Raw genomic sequence first — 23,521 nt, 5'->3', positions numbered from 1 at the left:
ACACATATATATGGCAGCTTCATTAAATAGTACCCACTAAACACCAGTCTCAACGTCAAAGTGACTCCGGGATGCTGGCCTTCTAGGCAGAGTTGCAAAGAAAAGTTTTAGAAGAAAGTTCTTTGTTTCTGGCCATTATGAGGCTGTAATCGAACCCACAAATGCTGATGCTCCAGATACTCAACTAGTCCAAAGGCCAGTTGTATTGCTTCTTTAATCAGAACAACAGTTTTCAGCTGTGGTAACATAATTGCAAAAGGGTTTTCTAATGATCAATTAGCCTTTTAAAATGATAAACTTGGATTAGCTAACACAACGTGCCATTGGAACACAGGAGCGATGGTTGCTGATAATGGGCCTCTGTACACCTACGTAGATATTCCATAAAAAATGTGCCGCTTCCAGCTACAGTAGTCATTTACAACATTAACAATGTCTACACTGTATTTCTGATCAATTTGAAGTTATTTTAAAAATGGACATAAAAAAAAAGCGTTTTTCTTTGAAACAAGGACCTTTCTAAGTGACCCCAAACTTTTGAACGTTAGCGTGTGTGTTCGCACACGCGCATGCACACGCGCACACGGTCATTTCCAATACCACATTTACAATGTGCAGGGATTCTGGAGTGATAAGGGTAGAAAGATATGTACAGTGTTACGTTTTACATATTTTTAATAATGAATAAAAAATGAAAAGCTGGAATGTCTTGAGTAAATAACTATTCAACCCCTTTGTTATTGCAAGACTAAATAAGTTCAGGAGTAAAAACGTGCTTAACAAGACACATAATAAGTTGTCAGCAATTTTGATGAGTCGTGCATGGCCACGCAATCGTGGGTGAACAGGGAGTACAGGAGGGGACTAAGCACACACACACCTGTCAGAGTTGCGGTGGTGATGTTGCCTACCCTCACCACCTGGGGTCGGCCTGTCAGGAAGTCCAAGACTAAGTTGCAGAGGGAGGCGTTCAGTCCCAGGTCCTAAGCTTGGTGACGAGCTTGGAGGGATCAATGGTGTTGAACGCTGAGCTGTAGTCAATGAACACCATTCTCACATAGGTATTCCTCTTATCTAGGTGGGTGAAGGCAGTGTGGAGTGCAATTGAGATTGCGTCGTTTATGGATCTGTTGGGGCGGTACACAAATTGGAGTGGGTCTAGGGTGTCTGGGATGATGTGTACCATAACCAGCCTTTCAAAGCACTTCATGATTACATATGTGAGTGCTACAGGGCGGAAGTCCTTGTGCCATGAAGCCTTAGAGTTCTTGGGAACAGGAATGGGACAAGGAGAGGTTGAAAATGACCTGCCCTGCGCATGCTGAGAACGCGCCCTAGATTACTGTTCGGCCCCCTGCCTTGACAGTGCTCACCTGATTAAAGACTTCACTCACATCGACCTCGGAGAGCGAGAACATCCAGTCCTCTGGGTCGGTGGGGGCCATCACGCACAGCGTTTTTATTGTCGAAGCGTGCATAAAATGCATTGAGTTCGTCTGGTAGATCACGGCTGGGTTTTCCTTTGTAATCCGTAATGGACTGTAGCCCCTGTTACAGGTGGTGGGTGTTGAAGCCTGTGTAATATGATTCCACTTTATTCCTATATGGTCCTTTTGCTCGTTTGATGACTCTGCGAAGGCCGCAGCGGGACTTCTTATACTTGTTCCTTCCCTCAGTCATAGCCTTCAAAGTAAATAAGGCATACTTTTATGACTGTTGAATACCAACTATCAATCACTTAGATCATATATTACAGAAATATAGGGGGTAGGGTTGAGACTAGGGGTTGGTTTGGTTCTGGTGAGTACCTGTCTACCTCTAGGAGGAAGTGCCTAGGGGGTAGCAGTGCTTGACTTGGACTGCACTGTTTATATTTACACTTGAGCTAATATTCTATAAGAAGAACAGGAGCTCAAGCAGTAGAACATTTGAGGGGCCGGTACTCAGCTCCGATGAGCTCTTGCCCAATTTGAGGCTTAAGGGTTAGAGGAAGAAGCTAGAGTACTGTTCGCCCTCAGGGAGGTAAGGGGTTAGGTTTAGAGGATGAGGTTAGGAGGTATTTGGGATCAGCACCTGTCTGAGATAGAGGAAGAAGCTGGAGTACTGTCCTGCCTCAGGCAGGTAAGACAGGAACACTGTGATGCAGATGAGAAGCACCGTGGAGTCCTGGCCCACCTTACGCAAAGACTGGAGGGGAGACAAGAGAGAGAGACAAGAAACACAACACATTAGATTCACATTCATTTCATTGCCACACAAACACTGATTGGTTGTCCTGTTCCCAAGAGATGGGGGCTCCCCTCAGGCAGAATAGTATCTAAGAGTACATTCTAGTATACTACAGGTCAGTACTGCGAAGGGGTCTACCTGCTCCAAGGAGATAAGAGCTCCCCAGGAGGTCAAGTACAGTAGTATAATATAGTATAGTCAGTTATAGTACTATAGTATAGCATAGTACTCACAGTGACGGGGTCAGCCTGCTCCCAGGATATGGGTGCTCACCAGGAGGCAGTATAGGACAGTACTATAATATACTGAACCAAAATATAAATGCAACATGCAACAATTTCAAATATTTTACTGAGTTACAGTTCATATAAGGAAATCAGTCAATTGAAATAAATTCATTAGGCTCTAATCTATGGATTTCACATACAGATATGCATATGTCGGTCACCGATACACTACATGACAAAAAGTATGTGGACAGCTGCTCGTCAAACATCTCATTCCAAAATCATGGGGATTAATTACGCTCCTTGCCTATGGAATAGCCTGCAGACTAAACTTAAACTTGAGACTTTTGTCCCCCTTGCCCATTTTAAATATTTATTGGAGGATTTTATTTTTGAATTCCTTGTAACTGTTTCGGGTAATGCAAGTTCTTGTGCTGTTAGGGGAATAACCTATGTGTAAATGTAATCTGTTGCTGTATTTTTTTGTGTTATCTGTGATCGTTTTGTTTGTCTTGTGTAGTTTCTTAATCATTGTACCTAAACTGTATATGTAAACATGTATACGCAGGGCCCAGCTGTAAAAGAGACCTTGGTCTCAGTCTGTGTTCCTTGTTGAAATAAAGGTATAATAATAATAATAATAATAATAATAATAATAATAATAATATGGAGTTGGTCCCCCCTTTGCTGCTACAACAGTTTCCACTCTTCTGGGAAGGCTTTCCACTAGATGTTGGAACATTGCTGTGGGGACTTGCTTACAATCAGCCACAAGAGCAATAGGGAGGTCGGGCACTGATTTTGGGCAATTAGACCTGGCTTGCAGTCGGCATTCCAATTAATCTCAAACGTGTTCGTTGGGGTTGAGGTCAGGGCTCTGTGCAGGCCAGTCAAGTTCTTCCACACAGATCTCGACAAACCATTTCCGTATGGACTTTGCTTTGTGCACGGGGGCATTGTTATGCTGAAACAGGAAAGGGACTTCCCAAAACTGTTGCCACAAAGTTGAAAGCACAGAATCGTCTAGAATGTCATTGTATGCTGTAGCGTTAAGATTTCCCTTCACTGGAACTAAGGAGCCTAGCCCAAACCATTAAAACCAGCACCAGACCATTATTGCTCCTCCACCAACCTTTACAGTTAGCACTATGCATTCGGGCAGGTAGCGTTGTTCTGGCATCCGCCTAACCCAGATGTGTCAGTCAGACTGCCAGATGGTGAAGTGTGATTCATTGTTTCCACTTCTCCAGAGTCCAATGGCAGCGAGCTTTACACCACTTCAGCTGACGCAGGGCATTGTGCATGGTGATCTTATGCTTGTGTGCGGCTGCTCCACCATAGAAAACCATTTCATGAAGCTCCCGACGAACAGTTATTGTACTGACCTTGCTTCCAGAGGCAGTTTAGAACTGGGACTGAGCGTTACAACCGAGGACAGACTTTTACGCGCTACGCCGTCCCGTTCTGTGAGTTTGTGTGGCCTACCACTTCACAATAACAGCACTTACAGTTGCCCGGGCCAGCTCTAGCAGGGCAGAAATTTGACTAACTGACTTGTTGGAAAGGTGGCATCCTATGATGGTGCCATGTTGAAAGTCACTGAGCTGTTCAGTAAGGCCATTCTACTGCCAATGTTTGTCTATGGAGATTACATGGCTGTGTGCTCAATGTTTTACGCCTGTCAGCAATGGCTGTGGCTGAAATAGCTAAATCCACTAATTTGAAGGGGTGTCCAAATACTTTTGTATATACAGTGGCTTTTGTTGCCTTACAACCTGGAATTAAAATAGATTTTTGGGGGGTTTGCATCACTTGATTTACACAACATGCCTACCACTTTGAAGATGCAAAATATTTTTTCTTGTGAAACACACAAGAAATAAGACAAAAAAACTGAAAACCTGAGCGTGCATAACTATTCCCCCCCCCAAAGTCAATACTTTGTAGAGCCACCTTTTGCAGCAATTACAGCTGTAGGTCTCTTGGAGTATGTCTCTATAACCTTGGCACATCTAGCCACTGGGATATTTGCCCATTCTTAAAAGCAAAACTGCTCCAGCTCCTTCAAGTTGGATGGGTTCCGCTGGTGTAGAGCAATCTTTAAGTCATACCACAGAGTCTCATTTGGATTGAGGCCATTCCAAGACATTTAAATGTTTCCCCTTAATCCACTCGAGTGTTGCTTTAGCAGTATGCTTAGGGTCATTGTCCTGCTGGAAGATGAACCTCCGCCCGTCTCAGATCTCTGGAAACAGGTTTCCCTCAAGAATTTCCCTGTATTTAGCGCCATCCATCATTCCTTTAATTCTGACCAGTTTCCCAATCCCTGCCGATGAAAAACAGCCCCACAGCATGATGCTGCCACCGCCATGCTTCACTGTGGGGGTCGTGTTCTCGGGGTGATAAGAGCTTTTTTCCTTGAAGAGACATAGCGTTTTCCTTGATGGCCAAAAAGCTCAATTTTATTCTCATCTGACCAGAGTACCTTCTTCCATATGTTTGGGGAGTCTCCCACATGCCTTTTGGCGAACACCAAACGTGTTCGCGTATTTATTTCTTTAAGCAATAGCTTTTTTCTGACCACGCTTCCGCAAAGCCCAGCTCTGTGGAGTGTATGGCTTAAAGTGGTCCTATGGACAGATACTCCAATCTCCGCTGTGGAGCTTTGCAGCTCCTTCAGTGTTATCTTTGGTCTCTTTGTTGCCTCTCTGATTAATGCCCTCCTTGCCTGGTCCGTGAGTTTTGGTGGGTGGCCCTCTCTTGGCAGGTTTGTTGTGTGGGCATATTCTTCCCTTTTTTTTAATGAATGGAATTAAAATGGTTCTCCGTGGGATGTTCAAAGCTTCTGATATGTTTTTATATCTAAACCCTGATCTGTAGTTCTCCACAACTTTGTCGCTGACCTGTTTTGAGAGAGAACTAATTATGTGACTTCTGAAGGTAATTGGTTGCACCAGATCTAATTTAGGGGCTTCATAGCAAATAGGGTGAATACATATGCACACACCACTTTTCAGTAAAAAATTTTTTTAAACAAGTAATTTTTTTCATTTCCCTTCACCAATTTTGAATATTTTGTGTATGTCCATTACATGAAATCCCCCAAAAATCCATTTAAATTACAGGTTGTAATACAACAAAATAGGAAAAACACCAAGGGGATGAAGACTTTTGCAAGGCACTTTTTTTTTTTTAAGTAGGGGCGTGGATTAAAAAAAACAGTCAGTATCTGGTGTGACCACCATCTGCGTCATGCAGCGCGACACATCTCCTTTGTATAGAGTTGATCAGGCTGTTGATTGTGGCCTGTGGAATGTTGTCCCACTCCTCTTCAATGGTTGTGCAAAGTTGCTGGATCTTGAACACACTGCCGTACACGTCGATCCAGAGCATCCTAAACATGCTCAACGGGTGACATGTGTAGTGAGTATGCAGGCCATGAAAGAACTGGGACATTTTCAGCTTCCAGGAATAGTATACAGATCCTTGTGACATTGGGCCATGCACTATCATGCTGAAACATGAGGAACTATGGGGCACTCTGTTCAAAACATTGACATTAGCAAACCATTAAAATTACGTTGGCGGCGGCTTATCATAAAGAAGTGAACATTCAATTCACTGGCAAAAGCTCTGGTGGACATTCCTGCAGTCAGCATGCCAATTGCACGCTCCCGCAAAACTTGAGACATCTGGCCTCCCGAGTGGCGCAGCGGTCTAAGGCACTGCATCGCAGTGCTAGAGGCGTCACTACAGACCTGGGTTTGATCCCAGGCTGTATCACAACCGGCTGTGATCGGGTGTCCCATAGGGCAGCGCACAATTGGCCAAGCGTCGTCCGGGTTAAGGGAGGGTTTGGTGGGGGGGGCTTTACTTGGCTAATTTCTGGGATCTTTTATTTCAGCTCATGAAACACTTTACATGTTGCATTTATATTTTTGTTCAGTGTATATTAGTATTTAGTACAGTACTCACAGCGAAGGGGTCAGCCTGTTCCCAGGATATGGGTGCCCCCCAGGAGGCCGGTCTCATCTTCTCAGGCAGTGACTCAGGGACAGCTACCAGGATGAAACAGATGTCCAGCAGGGCGATGGCAGTAGCCAGGATCACTACCAAGGTGTCTCCATACGTCACAGACAGGTATGCTCCGATGGCTGGGCTGGTCACTAGGCTGGCTGCAAACGTGGCCGACACCTGGAAGGGGAGAAAAGGGAAAGGAAGTGGGAGAGGAAGGGCGAGAGGGGAGGAAAAAGGAGGTGAGGAATAGATGGAAGGGAGAAGAGGGAGACCTGGTGTCATTCTAACATTACGAGAATATATGACAACAAAAATAACACTGACAGGTATTCCATCTGTGTTATCATTAAAATCTAGTCATTCAGCATCACTCCTCACCAAACCGTAGGCTGTGCTCCTCTCGTGTTCTGCTGTGATGTCTGCCACATACGCAAAGATCACAGAGAAGGTGACTGCAAACACACCGGACATGGATATGGCTGCAAAGTACCACCTGGAGCGAGGAGGAGAAGAGGAAATAGGAGGAGAGATGAGGGAGAAGAGAGGACAGGGAGGAAGGAGAGAGGAGGAATGTAAGCATGTCTGTAAAGCTCTATCGTGACTGTAGAAACCACAACAATGATGGTCCACTTTAACATAGGTTGAACCACAGCAGAACGGCAGAGATATAGGGCCAGTTGCATAGACTACTCCTAGAATTTAAAACATGTTCATGTCTCTACACACTTGAAGTTGACAATGCTTTTTATTCCATGAGTAGGCTTAATCCGGCTCAGTACAATCACAGGCCATAGAGTGAAGTGTGTGTTATCTTAGAGGTGACTTCACCATGGGCTGATCTTCATGAGAGGAATGGGGGCGCAGGTGAAGAAGACTGTTAGCAGTAGAAATGACTTCCTCCCCCATACGTCTGACAAAGCTCCAATCAGAGGAGCACTCAGGAACGACAGCAGACCCTAGGGGAAGGAGGAAGAGAGGGTGGTGGAGAGAGGGCGGGAAGAGAGAGCGAGAGAGAGGGAGGGCGAGAGGGAAAGAGGAGAGAGGGGCAGGAAGAGGAGCGATAAAAAAGAGAGGGAGAGATGTAGGGACAGAAATAAAGAGGGGAGGGAGAGAGAGGAAAAAGAAGAGAGGGAGAAAGAAAGAGGAGAGGGTGAGAGAAAGAGTGAGAGAGGTACAGACAGAGAAATAAAGAGGGAGGGAGAGAAGAAAAAGGAGGGAGAGAAAGGAGAGGGGAAGAGGGAGAGAGGAAGAAATAAAGAGGGAGGGAGAGAGGAAAAATTAAAAGGAGAAAGAGAAAATGAAAAGGAGAGAGAGAGAGAGAGAGAGAGAGAGAGAGAGAGAGAGAGAGAGAGAGAGACAGACAGACAGACAGAAGAGGGAGAGAGATGAAGAGGGAGAAAGAGGAGAGAGGGAGAGGAGGGGGCAAGAGAGAGGGAGGGAGGAAGAGGGTGAGAAAAAGGGAGAGAGAGTTAAACACAGAGAAATAAAGAGGGAGAGGGAAGGAGAGAGAGGGAGTGAGAAAGAGAGAGGAAAAAGTAGAGGGAGAGAGGAGGTGGGTATAGAGAGAGGGAGATGGAGCGAGAGAGGAAGACAGAGAAAGAGATGGAGGGAGGAAGAAAGAGGGAGAGAGAAAAAAGGAGAGAAAAAGAGGAGAGAGGGAGAGGAGACAAAGGGGTGAAAGAAATGAGACCTCATTGAGCTGTGTACTGAGCTACTGAGTAACTAACTACAGTTATGTACAATCATTTACACATGTAGCTCTATTCCAGTAGTCCATGCTTTCCCATGACATAGCTTACTACACTGAGTATAGCAAACATTAGGAAAACCTTCCTAATGGTTCCCACAGTTGTGTCAAGTTGGCTGGATGTCCTTTGGGTGGTGGACCACACAGGAAACCCATCCCCGTTCAAAGGCACTTAAATATTTTGGTTTGCCTATTCACTCTCTGAATGGCACACATACACAATCCATGTCTCAAGGCTTAACAATCCTTCTTTAAAACTGTCTCCTTCCCTTCATCTACTCTGAATGTGATATCAATAAGGGATCATAGCATTCCCCTGGATTCCCCTAGTCAGTCTATGGACAGAGCAGGTGTTCTTAATGTTTTGTATTCTCAAGTGTATACTAGCCATACTGCCATCATCTACACACCCCACTAAACAGACCACCGGAGATTAAAATGTAACATTTTGAGTTTAGGCTACATGAGATAAGACGCCATGCACTACTGCAGCTGTCAGTGGTACAACAAACACACAGTACTTGGCACAGAGAATTCTATCATGACGGGTCGTTCTCGTATCCAACCTAGTGAGTGACGAGTGTCCTCGCTAGGCAGCGGCTAGCATAGCGTTTTCTTACCTACAGGGTGTCCTAGCTACAGGCTAGAGCAGGGTTTCCCAACCCTCTCCTCAGGGATCACCAGACGTTTCACATTTTTGTTGTAGCCCTAAACTAACACACCCGATTCAATTAGTCTACTAATTAGTCTGTAACCAAACTGTTACAGACCTATATCCATCTTGCCCTGCCTTTCTAAAGTCTTCGAAAGCCAAGTTAACAAAACAGATCACCGACCATTTCGAATCCCACCGTACCTTCTCCACTAGAGGTCGACCGATTAATTGGAATGGCCGATTAATTGGGTCCGATTTCAAGTTTTCATAACAAATCGGTAATCGGTATTTTCGGACACCGATTTGCCGATTTTTTACACCTTTATTTAAATAGGCAAGTCAGTTAAGAACACATTCTTATTTTCAATGACGGCCTAGGAACGGTGGGTTAACTGCTTTGTTCAGGGGCAGAATGACAGATTTTTACCTTGTCAGCTCGGGGATTCAATCTTGCAACCTTACGGTTAACTAGTCCAACGCTCTAACCACCTGCTTTACATTTCACTCCACGAGGAGCCTGCCTGTTACACGAATGCAGTAAAAAGCCAAGGTAAGTTGCTAGCTAGCATTAAACTTATCTTATAAAAAAACAATCCATCAATCATAATCACTAGTTAACTACACATGGTTGATGATATTACTACTTTATCTAGCCTGTCCTGCGTTGCATATAATCGATGCGGTGCGCATTCGCGAAAAAGGACTGTCGTTGCTCCAACGTGTACCTAACCATAAACATCAATGTCTTTCTTAAAATCAATACACAAGTATATATTTTTAAACCTGCATATTTTGTTAATATTGCCTGCTAACATGAATTTCTTTTAACTAGGGAAAATGTGTCACCTCTTGCAACAGAGTCGGTATATGCAGCAGTTTGGGCCGCCTGGCTCGTTGCGAACTGTGAAGACTATTTCTTCCTAACAAAGACAGCCAACTTCGCCAAACGGGGGATGATTTAACAAAAGCGCATTTGCGAAAAAAGCACAACGGTTGCACAACTGTACCTAACCATAAACATCAATGCCTTTCTTAAAATCAATACACAGAAGTATATATTTTTAAACCTGCATATTTAGCTAAAAGAAATCCAGGTTAGCAGGCAATATTAACCAGGTGAAATTGTGGCACTTCTCTTGCATTCATTGCATGCAGAGTCAGGGTATATGCAACCGTTTGGGCCGCCTGGCTCGTTGCGAACTAATTTCCCAGAATTTTACGTAATTATGACATAACATTGAAGGTTGTGCAATGTAACAGGAATATTTAGACTTAGGGATGCCACCCGTTAGATAAAATACGGAACGGTTCCGTATTTCACTGAAAGAATAAACGTTTTGTTTTCGAGATGATAGTTTCCGGATTCGACCATATTAATGACCTAAGGCTCGTGTTTCTGTGTGTTTATTATATTATAATTAAGTCTATGATTTGATATTTGATACAGCAGTCTGAGCGGTGGTAGGCACCAGCAGGCTCGTAAGCATTCATTCAAACAGCACTTTATTGCTGTTTATGACTTCAAGCCTATCAACTCCCAAGATTAGGCCGGTGTAACCGATGTGAAATGGCTAGCTAATTAGTGGAGTGCGCGCTAATAGCGTTTCAAACGTCACTCGCTTTGAGACTTGGGAGTAGTTGTTCCCCTTGCTCTGCATGGGTAACGCTGCTTCGAGGGTGGCTGGTTCAAGCCCAGGTAGGAGCGAGGAGAGGGGCGGAAGCTATACTGTTACACTATCAATACTAAAGTGCCTATAAGACCATCCAATAGTCAAAGGTATATGAAATACAAATCGTATCGAGAGAAATAGTCCTATAATAACTACAACCTAAAACTTCTTACCTGGGAATATTGAAGACTCATGTTATTTAAACCAAATTGAACATGTTTCATTATTTATTTGAGGCTAAGTTGATTATTGATTTATTATATTAAGTTAAAATAAGTGTTCATTCAGTATTGTTGTAATTGTCATTATTACAAAAAATTAAAATAAAATCGGCCGATTAATTGGTATCGGCTTTTTTGGCCCTCCAATAAATCGGTATCGGCGTTGAAAAATCATAATCGGTCGACCTCTATTCTCCACTATGCAATCTGGTTTACGAACTGGTCATGGATGCACCTCAGCCACGTTCAAGGTCCTAAATGATATCATAACCACCATCAATAAAAGACAGTAGTGTGCAGCCGTCTTCATCGACCTGGCCAATTGACTCTGTCAATCACCGCATTCTTATCGGCAGACTCAATAGCCTTGGTTTCTCAAATGACTGCCTCGCCTGGTTCACCAACTACTTCTCAGATAGAGTTCAGTGTGTCAAATCGGAGGGCCTGTTGTCCGGACCTCTGGCAGTCTCTATGGGGGTGCCACATGGTTCAATTCTCGGGCCGACTCTTTTCTCTGTAAATATCAATGATGTCGCTCTTGCTGCTGGTGATTCTCTGATCCACCTCTACGCAGACGACAACATTCTGTATACATCTGGCCCTTCTTTGGACACTGTTAACAAACCTCCATACGAGCTTCAATGCCATACAACATTCCTTCCGTGGCCTCCAACTGCTCTTAAATGCTATTAAAACTCAATGTATGCTCTTCAACCGATTGCTGCCCGCACCCGCCCGCCCGACTAGCATCACTACTCTAGATGGCTCCGACTTAGAATATGTGGACAACTACAAATACCTAGGTGTCTGGTTAGACTGTAAACTCTCCTTCCAGACTCACATTAAGCATCTCCAATCCAAAATTAAATCTAGCTTCCTATTTTGCAACAAAGCCTCCTTCACTCACGCTGCAAACATACCCTCGTAAAACTGACTATCCTACCGATCCTTGACTTCAGCGATGTCATTTACAAAATAGCCTCCAACACTCTACTCAGCAAATTGGATGTAGTCTATCACAATGCCATCCGTTTTGTCACCAAAGCCCCATATACCACCCACCACTGTGACCTGTATGCTCTCGTTGGCTGGCCCTCGCTTCATAATTGTCGCCAAACACACTGGCTCCTGGTCATCTATACGTTTTTGCTAGGTAAAGCCCTGCCTTATCTCAGCTCATCGGTCACCATAGCAACAACCACCCGTAGCACACGCTCCAGCAGGTATATTTCACTGCTAATCCCCAAAGCCAACACCTACTTTGGCCGCCTTTCCTTCCAGTTCTCTGCTGCCAATGACTGGAAAGAATTGCAAAAATCACTGAAGCTGGAGACTTATATCTCCCTCACTAACTTTAAGCATCAGCTGTCAGAGCAGCTTACCTACCGATCACTGCACCTGTACACAGCCCATCTGTAAATAGCCCACCCAACTACCTCATCCCCATATAGTTTTTTTTGTTGTTGCTCATTTGCATCCCAGTATCTCTACTTGCACATCATCTGTACATATATCACTCCAGTGTTAATGCTAAATTGTAATTATTTCGCCACTATGGCCTATTTATTGCCTTACCTCCCTAATCTTACTACATTTGCACACACTGTATATAGATTTTTCTATTGTGTTATTGACTGTACGTTTGTTTATCCCATGTGTAACTCTGTGTTGTTTTTGTCGCACTGCTTTGCTTTATCTTGGCCAGGTTACAGTTGTAAATGAGAACTTGTTCTCAACTGGCCTACCTGGTTAAATAACAAAAAATAAATGTCAAAAAACTGTTGTTATCCTACCTAAAGTGTCCTGGCTCCAGACTAGAGAGCAACAGGCTAGGCTGCTGTTAACTGTTGTCATCTTACCTTGACACCGTGAATAAGCCCATTCATCAGGAATGTGTGTTGAGGGAATGTTTCATGTAAGACCTGGGAAACAAACACAGATAAGACATCATCAACTGTTGTGTCCATACAGTAGCCTACAGTAAAGTGACCCACACAGTACAGTGACTGCTATACACTTCAGCGTTAATCATTCTGAAGCAAAGCACACACACACACACACACACACACACACACACCCCCCCCACCCAAAATAAAGTGACACTGAGAAAACAAAACTGTTGTGTCTATATTAGTACAGTGTAACAGACCTATGTAATGACATACAGTGGCTCGTGTTGACTACAGTAACTTCAGTTAGTCAAACTACAGCACACTGACCTGACGGTACCCATTAACAATATCCGCTCCATTACCTAATAGTGACCTTTCTGGGTCTGAGATACTGAGGGAACAAACTTTCAGTTAGATCATGGAAACTGATATAGAAAGGTTGAGGGGAGAGACTCTAGCACACTGTGTAAATAACACACTTAAAGTACACCTTGATTGCCTAACAAAATGTACTATTCACAAACAGAGGTCAGGCATGATGGTGCAAATTCAGCCTAAAACAAATGTGATGCAGTTCAAAGTCTACAGACAGTATTGGTGAGGAACTCCGTTTCAGAGCAGGTGAGGGAGGGGTCATTGACACCAGTAGGATCATGACCCTGTGAGTGTTTACACAGGACTAAGAGAACAAACACATACAGGGTTTGACTATTGGTCAGGAGGACATGGACCAAACAAAATGGGAAGTAGAAGCCATTCAAGGCCCCTAAAACAGGCTTACCCAAACTCAGTCTTGGGGCCTCCCTTGGGTGCACATTTTGGTTTTTACCCTAGCACTACACAGCTGATTGAAATAATGAAAGTTGATCATAAGTTGGTTATTTGAATCAGCTGTGTAGTGCTAGGGCAAAAAAACTAAAACGTGCACCCAGGGGGGTCCCAGGACCGAGATTGGGAAACCCTGCCCTGAGAGAGTTTTCCTGCACAGATGCAGAATATAGTGGGTTTGGTGAGGCTGAGAGAGGCTCTGGCTGTGGCTAATGAAAGTGGGAACCTCAGTGGGTAGAGTGAGAGAGGGTGATGCATGCGAGAGTACTGTAACAGGAACAGGTAAATGGATAGAGCACAGTGGGAGCTCACTGTGCACCTAACTAAGGAGGACCTGAGTGGAAACAGTGAAGCCAGCGTCTCTTTCCACTGCTCTCTGATTAACCCAACACGCAAATGTTAACCGCCCCCTGGGAGATATAGTAAGTGGAACAGATTTTCATTGTCAGAATAAGCACCACTAACCCTCCACACAGACCAGGGTCATGTTCAGTGGGTGCGAAACAGAAGAAAACACTCCGAAATGGAGTGAAACGAGGCGGTATCTGAACTTGTCCAGTAAGAAACACTCTAATGAACAACACATAGCACTGACTTCAAACAAATCATTTGAAACTGTTCATAATGTGGGCTGTAGATTTAGTTGTTTATCATTTGTTTGGTGGGGAAAAGTAGCTCACTGGTAGCAAAGGTAAATGTAGGTTCCAGGAAATGGATGAAAAACAGATCACATGGTCCTGAACACAAACAATGCATTTTCAATTCATATTCACTACTATATAGTTTGTCTGATATGATTAGTCCGTCCATTGAGGGGAGTCGTGTGTGCCCGGATGTGTGTCTACAACATCTATAGTTTAACAACAACCACTCACTAACCTTCTCTCTCCCACTCCCTTTGACAAGCCCTTTCAAAAGCAAAAGACACCTTGATACACTGCTTGGTGTCTTTTTCATATTGCTCAGCCAAGTACCATCTGTCGACACTGAGCCTCTCATTCCCACAACACAGACTGCATTATCAGGCCCTGAACATTTGATTATCAATTCAATTATTCATAGCTGTTTGTGGAGCTGTTTGTTGGGAAATGTCACTCCCTGGTAGTCTGGTTGGGCTTAGGACAGAATTATGAAGGAGTGGGGTGGGAGGAATGAATGCATTATAACCAGTCATTATGAATGCATTAAACAGTCCTGTTGGGGTGGAGGGGATTATTAACATACATTTAGGTCATTTAGCAGACTCTCTTATCCAGAGAAACATATAATGAACTTGTGTTTAGTAGGGCTGGGAATTGCGAGAGAATTCACGATACGATATTATCACGATACTTTGGTGCCGATACAATGTGTAACAAAACTCACAATTCTATATGTACTGTGATTTTATTGCGATTCAATGTTGAAAACATATTGCTCACCATATGTATGTTGCAGAGGGACAAGAGGGAGCCATGAGAAAACAAGTTTTGATCAGTCATGGAAATAAAAATGCTGAAAACAAATTGGCTCCCTATTTAAAAGAAGATGGAGAACCAGCTATGAAGAAAAAAACACGGGATCTTTGGTGCAGGTACAGCCAACTAGCGCAAAAATAATATTGTGAAAACGATACATCGTCAAAAATAATATCCCGATATGTAACTGTATGGATTTTTCCCCCATCACTAGTGTTTAGTGGCGGGTGTGGCTCAGAGACTAATACAGAGATCTGAGAAATTGATGAAAGACATTACATCGTAATGTAAGGCTCTGCGGTAGGCTGTGTATGTGGTTTCTCATGAGCAGTCACACCTTATAGTTATGAGAGTAGAGTATTACTTCATTAATCCCAATTTGGGATTTTTTTTTAATCACAGCATGCATCATCAATGACAGGACACGCAACAATGACCAACACATGATGAAACATTTCAGTTGTAGTTTACCCTGATCATGGGCGGGGTGAGCAATGAGCATGTATTGTACAGGAAACTAACATAAAGTGTCTTAATAGGGTGTTGGGCCACCACGAGCTGGAACTCTGTTGGAGGGATGTGACACCATTCTTCCATGAGAAATTCCATCATTTGGTGTGTTGTCGATGGTGGTGGAAAACTGTCTCAGGCAGTGCTCCAAAATCTCCCACAAGTGTTCAATTGGGTTGAGATCTGGTGAATTGACACAAAGAGGGGTCTCAAAGGACCAAAGTTACCGAGATCTCTTCTAGCCATGGTAGCCAAAATAAATGGGCAACTGGGCTTTTTTTTTTTATGTCCCTACGCATGATGGGATGTTTTAAATTGCTTAATTAACTCAGGAACCACACCTGTGCGGAACCACCTGCTATCAATACACCTTGTATTTACTCAAGTGTTTCCTTTATTTTAGCAGTCACCGGTACATCCCAACTGTATGTATCCCTAAGCAAGGGAGGGGAGCAGTTGGGCTTAGGTGCGTGAGTCACACTTGAGCCCAAGTTGATGATTAGTTGATTATTTGAATCAGCTGTGTAGTGCTAGGGCAAAAACCAAAACGTGCACCCCCTGATGTCCCTAGGACAGAGTTAACCCTGCTCTACTGTAAGTTGCTCTGGATAAGAGTGTCTGTTACATGACTCAAACATAAACGCACGTGTTGTCTCTACTGTATGTACATTATGTACCCAACTATGTACTGTAGCCCTAAGTAAGCTTGTTTTCATACAGTATGTAAGGGAACAGTTGGTGGTTAACCTACCTACAGTGATCATGGGCGTGGTGAGCATGTGTCGGCCTATACCTACTGTGGGTAGCACAATGTACAGTAAGCTTGGGAATAGGTGTGCTCGGGTGTATGGACGTTTACTTACCATGAGCATGGTGAGCATGTGTTGTATCCCTACTGTAATGTAGGCTTAGGTAAGCTTGTGTTCCAGGCAGGTGGGCTCAGGTGTGTGGCGGTTTACCTACTGTAAGCATGGGTGTGGTGAGCAACCCCTTCTGTACTGTATGTATCCCTAGGTAGGCCTGTGTTAGTGGAGCGGCTGGGTGGGCTCAGACGTGTGGTGGTAGTTTACCTACCGTAAGCATGGGCGTGGTGAGAAGCCCCCAGGAGAAGAATTCCAGGAAGATAACCACCACAGCATGCAAGACACTGGGCTCAACCATCCCCTGGGGCTAAAGCATGGCGATGAGAGGATGGAAAAACAAAAGAGAGGAGAAAAGAGGGTGAGAGAAAAGAAGAGAGATTAGGGAAAACCGTAAGATGACAGACAATATACATTTCAAAAGTAGTGTGCACAAAATCCACCAAATTTGAACAGGTGCTGGGTAATAGGTTAGTCAGTGAGTGAGTGAGCGAGACTGCCCTAAGTGTGCACTTGTTAATTTCTCTTCATGGATTTAAAAGCAAATGACTGGTGTAAGACATATGATGAAAACTCCTTCTAGTCCAGCCCATACTTACACCAATCCAAGGCTTTTTAAAAGCCCATGGAGGAATCCAACGGTGTACACTTCCCAGAGAGGGAAGCAGGGACATGGGAGCCTTGACGGGGAGGTGTGAAAGCCATGGTGGCTGTAAAGTAGGGCAGGTCCAGCTAAACAAGATAGTGTGTGTGCGTTCCAGACCACAAAGTATGCAATGTCAAGAATGGCAACTGACTGACATAGCCTAGGTCAAGGCTCTCCAACCCAGTTCCTGGAGAGCTACCATCCTGTAGGTTTTCGCTCCAAGCCCAGTTGTAACTAACCTGATTCACTTTATCAACCAGCTGAGTATCATGGCCAAGCCTACACTACCGTTCAAAAGTTTGGGGTCACTTATACATTTCCTTGTTTTCCATGAAAACATACATGAAATTAGTTGCAAAATAAATAGGAAATATAGTCAAGACGTTCACAAGGTTATAAATAATGATTTTTAATTGAAATAATAGTGTCCTCAAACATTTACATTTACATTTAAGTCATTTAGCAGACGCTCTTATCCAGAGCGACTTACAAAATGGTGCATTCACCTTATGATATCCAGTGGAACAACCACTTTACAATAGTGCATCTAAATATTTTAAGGGGGGGGGGGGTTAGAAGGATTACTTTATCCTATCCTAGGTATTCCTTAAAGAGGTGGGGTTTCAGGTGTCTCCGGAAGGTGGTGATTGAAGAATCAAAGAATCCTCCATTTGCAGCAATTACAGCCTTGCAGACCTTTGGCATTTTAATTTGTCAATTTGTTGAGGTAATCTGAAGAGATTTCACCCCATGCTTCCTGAAGCACCGCCCACAAGTTGGATTGGCTTGATGGGCACTTCTTACGTACCATACGGTCAAGCTGCTCCCACAACAGCTCAATAGGGTTGAGATCCGGTGACTGTGCTGGCCACCCCATTATAGACAGAATACCAGCTGACTGCTTCTTCCCTAAATAGATCTTGCATAGTTTGGAGCCGTGCTTTGGGCCATTGTCCTGTTGTAGGAGGAAATTGGCTCCAATTAAGCGCTGTCCACAGGGTATGGCATGGCGTTGCAAAATGGAGTGATAGCCTTCCTTCTTCAAGATCCCTTTTTCTCTGTACAAATCTCCCACTTTACCGCCACCAAAGCATCCCCAGACCATCACATTGCCTCCACCAGCACACCTCCAGCATCCTTTCATTTTTTCTGCATCTCACGAATGTTCTTTTTTGTGATCAGAACACCTCAAACTTAAATTCGTCTGTCCATAACACTTTTTCAATCTTCCTCTGTCCAGTGTCTGTGTTCTTTTGCCCATCTTAATCTTTTATTGGCCAGTCTAAGATATGGGTTTTTCTTTTAAACTCTGTCTAGAAGGAGTCGCCTCTTCACTGTTGACGTTGAGTTTTCAGCTGTGCTAACATCATTGCAAAAGGGTTTTCTAATGATCAATTCGCCTTTTTAAATGATAAACTTGGATTAGCTAACACAACGTGCCATTGGAACAAAGGAGGGATGGTTGCTGATAATGGGCCTCTGTACGCCTATGTAGATATTCCATTAAAAAAAAGAAATTCTGCCATTTCAACCTACAATAGTCATTTACAACCTGAACGTCTACACTGTATTTCTGATCAATTTTATGTTATTTTAATGGACAAAAAAATGTATTTCAAAAACAAGGACATTTCTAAGTGACCCCAAACTTTTGAACGGTAGTGTACATTGTCCATCCTAACAATTAGGAATAAGCAAAGGCTTTGATTTCTTGTCAAACAGATGGAAAAGGAGTCTAGAAAATATCTACCAGAAAGTCTTAAAAAGGTATTAGAAATACATCAAGCCACAATAATGTTGAAGTAAAGACCCCTGCCAACTAATATTAGTTTTTTTTAAGTAATCCGTTACATTACCAGCAAAAATATTGCAATCAGATTACAGATACTTTTGAAAAACTAGATTATTACTTCTTGGATTACTTTGAAATTCAGAAAGGATGTTCACAAAAAAATACATTATGACACCGGTTTTCTCAATTACATAAAATGTTAAGTTTGTTCCAACCCTGAGTACAGCAAAAAAAAAGTGGAGTTGAGTGCAGCACAGTATACAGCAGAGCGCACTAGATTCGAGAACACTATAATGTACTGTACTTTACTGCACTCTACTGAACTCTACTGTTCTTTGATGTCCAAACTTGTGAAACAGACGTCTATGATTGGTTTCAGATTTGGTCTGGACCAACCAAATTTGGTCTTGTTTGGTGGCGGAGCTCATTAAAATAATAACCAGTGAGTAGAATAATATTAAATATGCAAAGGCGGATATTGCATATTTATGTACCAATTTAAGATATTCTCTTCATGGTGGTTGTGACATATCCATAATTATGCATTTCTGTGTAGTGGATCAGGGATCCATGATGCAATTCCATTACCACAATTATTTTACCAGATGTAAATCCACTTCACTTAGTGTAGTTCAATAACCAAAAGCAATTTTTTTAAACTCAAGGTGTCACGTCATAGCTGACACCCCACCCACTGTGTCTGCAGACATCTTTGAATCTGTATTCAGAGCAGATATTTTACAGTTTTTAGAAAACGTGGTCACAAACTGAGGGAGATTTTATCAAAACTCTGTTACCAAACTTTGCAACTGCAGTTCTTCCAGTGAATGTATTTTTGTAAAATGTTCAGTGCAAATTGTTCAAAATGATCGATGTGTATAGAGTTGTAGGGTTTGTTAAACTTCGAAATCAAGGGTTTTTGTTTGGCATATATTTTAAGTGAAAAATCTGAGTCTCAGCCATGTGAGCGGTGTTGAGCAGTCAGAAATCCCGCTCATCGCTCCACTTAAGCACCACTCTGGGACTCCACTTCCTTTCCAACGGCTCTGCTAAAAACCACTCATCGCTCACAGGAAGAAAAAAAATGCGGCTCCAAATTCAATCTGTTCATTAAAGTCACCATTTAACCAACTACATAATCGGTCGACCTCTAATGACAAGAAAACCTGCCGATGAAAAGCAGTTTCACTGGAACTTTGTCAATATTATAATTGCAAACCAACATGAAGTTAAGGTCACCAAAAGTAGAGAAGACATGATGAGGAATAAAATTCCACATAGAAGTGGGTCTTCCTAGGAATTGTTCTATCCAATTGATCTTAAAAGTATTATTTAAGGTAGTAAAGTCCAGAAAATTCAGCCCAACATACTCATACGTGTTCATTACAACAGTTTTCCTAATGTAATGGGTACGGTTTCTCCACAGAAAATTTAAAAGCATCTGGTCTATCTCCTTGCTTATTTTACCGTCAAGATATAAAGATAGAGTGCCATATGTTAGCCTAGACCTTCAGCCTTGGTTATTAGGACTCTTCCTTTTAAAGATAAGTCCCTCTTTAGCCATTGATTTAGCTTATGGGTTTTTTTAATAAGAGGGTTAACATTTAGTAAGCCTCTAGACTTCTGATCCTGGGTAATGGTTATGCCTAAATATGTAAGTTCTTCTTTCACTGGAATATCATAATATGAAGGTGTCACACAATCTTTGACAGCCATGAGTTAACATTTATTCATGTTGAGATATAGACCAGACACTTTGGAAAAAGATTGTAATCACATTAATCGATATGGGAATTTGGTTAGCATCTTTCAGAAAAAGTGTAGTATCATCAGCCAGTTGGCTTATAATAATTTCTTTACCAGCTATGGAAATACCTTGTACGGGACTATTATTTAAAGAATTTGTAAGAAGTTGGGTGATTAATTAAAACAGATACGGAGAGATGGGACAGCCTTGCCTAATTCCTCTCTTTAACTCAAATCTAGGTGAGGTGCCATATTTCAATTTGATAGAGCTGTTACCATTTGTATAGAGTCTTAATAGCCTTACAGAAAAAATCCACAAAGCCAAATTTCTCAAGGGAGTGGAAGAGGAACTGATGCTCTACTGTATCAAATAGTTTATAAAAATCAAAAAATATGAAGCTATCCTCAGTTATTAGGTCTGAGTAGTCAAGTATGTCTAATACTAGTCTGATATTGTTAGAAATATGTCTGTTCCTCATAAAGCCAGACTGTGTTTCATCAATGATTGCATCCAGGACGTCTTTAATTATTTTTGCAAGTAGTAAGGCTAATATCTTATAGTCATTATTAAGAAGACAAATTGGACGCCAGTTATCGATGAGCAGCACTTATTTTTTAGGCTTAGGTATCAGTGTTATTAACCCCTGACTCATTGTAGGAGGGAGAACATTATTTTTAATACTCTCTAAAAAGAATTCTAAAGTAATTCCATCATTTATTGTTCTTTAGATGTTTGATAGACTACAATCTCTTCAACCTTGATGGGTTCTTCACATAAATTCGATTCTGTATCACTGATAGAATGAACATTATTCAGTGAGTCAAAAAACATCTGTGGATTCCTGACAGTACGTAGAGCTATACAATTTCCTGTAAAAATTGCTACAGTATTTAGCGATACATTTTTGGTCATCTGTAATAACACCATCAATGTTTAACTTATGGATAGTGTTATTTGTAGAGTGAAATTTCTCAAGTCTAAAGAAATAGGATGAATCCATCCTCCATTTTTTCCTAGATCTAATAAAGGCTCCTTCTGCTTTTAATCTATATATATTATCCAGTTTATTTTGTAACTCAATCAGTTCCATCTTCTCCTCCCCCGAGGGGCCAGCTGGGGATCTCTGAGAAAGGGAAGTTATCTTAATGATCACCTTTTCCTCCTCAGCTCTTCTGGTGTTAGCAAGATTACTACCATGTTTTCTAAGGTATTTGGACACCTCAAATTTAAAAGGCTCCCAGTTCTTGCAATTAGATTTTTGTTAAAGTAATGTTAAAGTCCCCTCCTATCAATAATAACAAATTGGGAAATGTAGATAACCAATGAAGAATATGTTTCTCTACATATTCAAGCAACTCATCATTCTCATTTTTGGTGTTGTACCCGTAGAAGTTTCCAGTAATGAGCGTAATGTCATTGTAACTGATCACAAGACAAATAAAGTGACCAAAGGGGTCACATTCCAAGTGTAGAATATTACCACCAAAGGTATTTTTCATTGTAACGACACCAGCAGAGCAATCAGATCCATGGGAAAGCCAAATATTGTTGCCCCACTGTGACCTCCAGAAGTTGGCATCAGCAGAAATTGAGTGAGACTCTTGAAAAAAGCAAAAATATGTTCAAAATTGTTTAGCAAATAAAAATAAGGCCTTGCGCATTGTTTCGTAACCCCCAAGCATTAGGAGAAACTATAGACAAAGACAGACCAACAAAGATTATATAAAAGTAGAAACTGTAGGATGAGTCAAAAACATAGCAGTGAACGTAAGCGATAAGGAACCGAGATCTGCACCATTTAAGTCACCTTAAAGTGAAAATAGCTTACACCATAAACTGAGCTAGTTGTTATCCGGCTTTTGAAATTCAACTCATCAGAAAATTATGTTCAAGACCAAACCAAGGGTTCTCAGTAGTAAGAGAGACTAAAAACCCTCTTTAGTATAATCAGGAACTATTCTGAGAAATAAAATACAAAATAATAATTTAAATAAAAGGGTACCTACTATTTTAAGTGCATATGAAAACTGATCATAAATAGAATAAAAAATGTTTTACATATACACGTTCCTAATACCTTTTTCACTTGGAAATAAGTATTAATAACTAAATAGAACAATAACCGTGTAAATTAAGTAGGGAGGTGCCAAGGATCCCGACGAGCGCGGACCATTCCAAAAGAATCCGTGACCCGGAAGTGCGATCAGGATGCAGTGGGTCTCAAGATAAAACAAATGTCGCTAGCTGCAGCCTTGTTGTAATAACGTTACTGTCAAAAACTGACAAAGCCATGAACTGACAACAATTCATGAAGTTTGATTCAGTCCTTTCAGATGACATCTACATTCATGAATTTTAGCTCGCTAGCCCTCAACCTCATGCTTCAGATCAACAGCTAAATGGTGTTCGATATTGTCTGATTAGCTTTGCTACTAGCTAGCGCATCCACTTATGGGGCAAGTGGATATATAATAACCTAGCTGGCCAACGAACGTTAGCTACATTGTATGACATACATAGCTAGTAACTCAGACAAAACACAGGATAAGAGTGTCGAAGATGATAGCCGAAGATGACTTGCTCGGCGTATGGTTCCTGTAAAATGTTTACCAACTAACATTAGCTTTACGCTCAAGCCAGCTGTTATTTTGACAGACTGAGTTAACGTGTAAACCGGCCAGCTAAAGCAAACAACTGGTTCATTTCGCAAAGTAAGCAAACCAAAATATAATGCTAGCTAGGTACCAATATTATGCAACAAATGACAATCTAGCTAGCTATCTAGAGTATCAGGCTAACGAATATAAATATTTAACTCACACTGCCTCCATCTTTTATAATAACTTTCTTTGCCAGAAGAATGCTGCGGTTCAGCCGCTTTTTCTTTTTCTCCCTCGTCATTGTTAATTTATGTCCATTTTTGATGTCGGAGCGGTAACTTCAGGAATGTTTGAATTCGCCTTGTCTGGCTATCTAGCTAAGTGATTTCCCAATGCCAATGACCATGTTGCAGCCTGGTTACA

The 23,521-nt window shown here is 42.1% G+C and overlaps 1 protein-coding gene across 1 annotated transcript in view; it reads right to left on the bottom strand.

Moving 5' to 3' along the window:
• The window catches only part of LOC106600512 (hippocampus abundant transcript 1 protein), a 29,399-nt gene extending 5,878 nt beyond the window's left edge, over positions 1 to 23,521 (bottom strand). Inside the window, exons 1-7 of the mRNA XM_014191922.2 lie at positions 23,319 to 23,521; positions 16,528 to 16,623; positions 12,626 to 12,688; positions 7,302 to 7,429; positions 6,852 to 6,966; positions 6,432 to 6,650; positions 2,074 to 2,187 (exon numbers count right to left, since the gene is read on the bottom strand). Of these exons, the coding sequence (XP_014047397.1) occupies positions 2,074 to 2,187; positions 6,432 to 6,650; positions 6,852 to 6,966; positions 7,302 to 7,429; positions 12,626 to 12,688; positions 16,528 to 16,623; positions 23,319 to 23,399 (816 nt within the window). The 5' untranslated portion in view covers positions 23,400 to 23,521. The remainder of the gene's footprint in view (positions 1 to 2,073; positions 2,188 to 6,431; positions 6,651 to 6,851; positions 6,967 to 7,301; positions 7,430 to 12,625; positions 12,689 to 16,527; positions 16,624 to 23,318) is intronic.

This window comes from Salmo salar, chromosome ssa03 (genome assembly GCF_905237065.1).
Source record: "Salmo salar chromosome ssa03, Ssal_v3.1, whole genome shotgun sequence".
Classification (NCBI taxonomy): Eukaryota; Metazoa; Chordata; class Actinopteri; order Salmoniformes; family Salmonidae; genus Salmo; species Salmo salar.
This window is presented reverse-complemented; position numbering and strand designations above follow the sequence as displayed.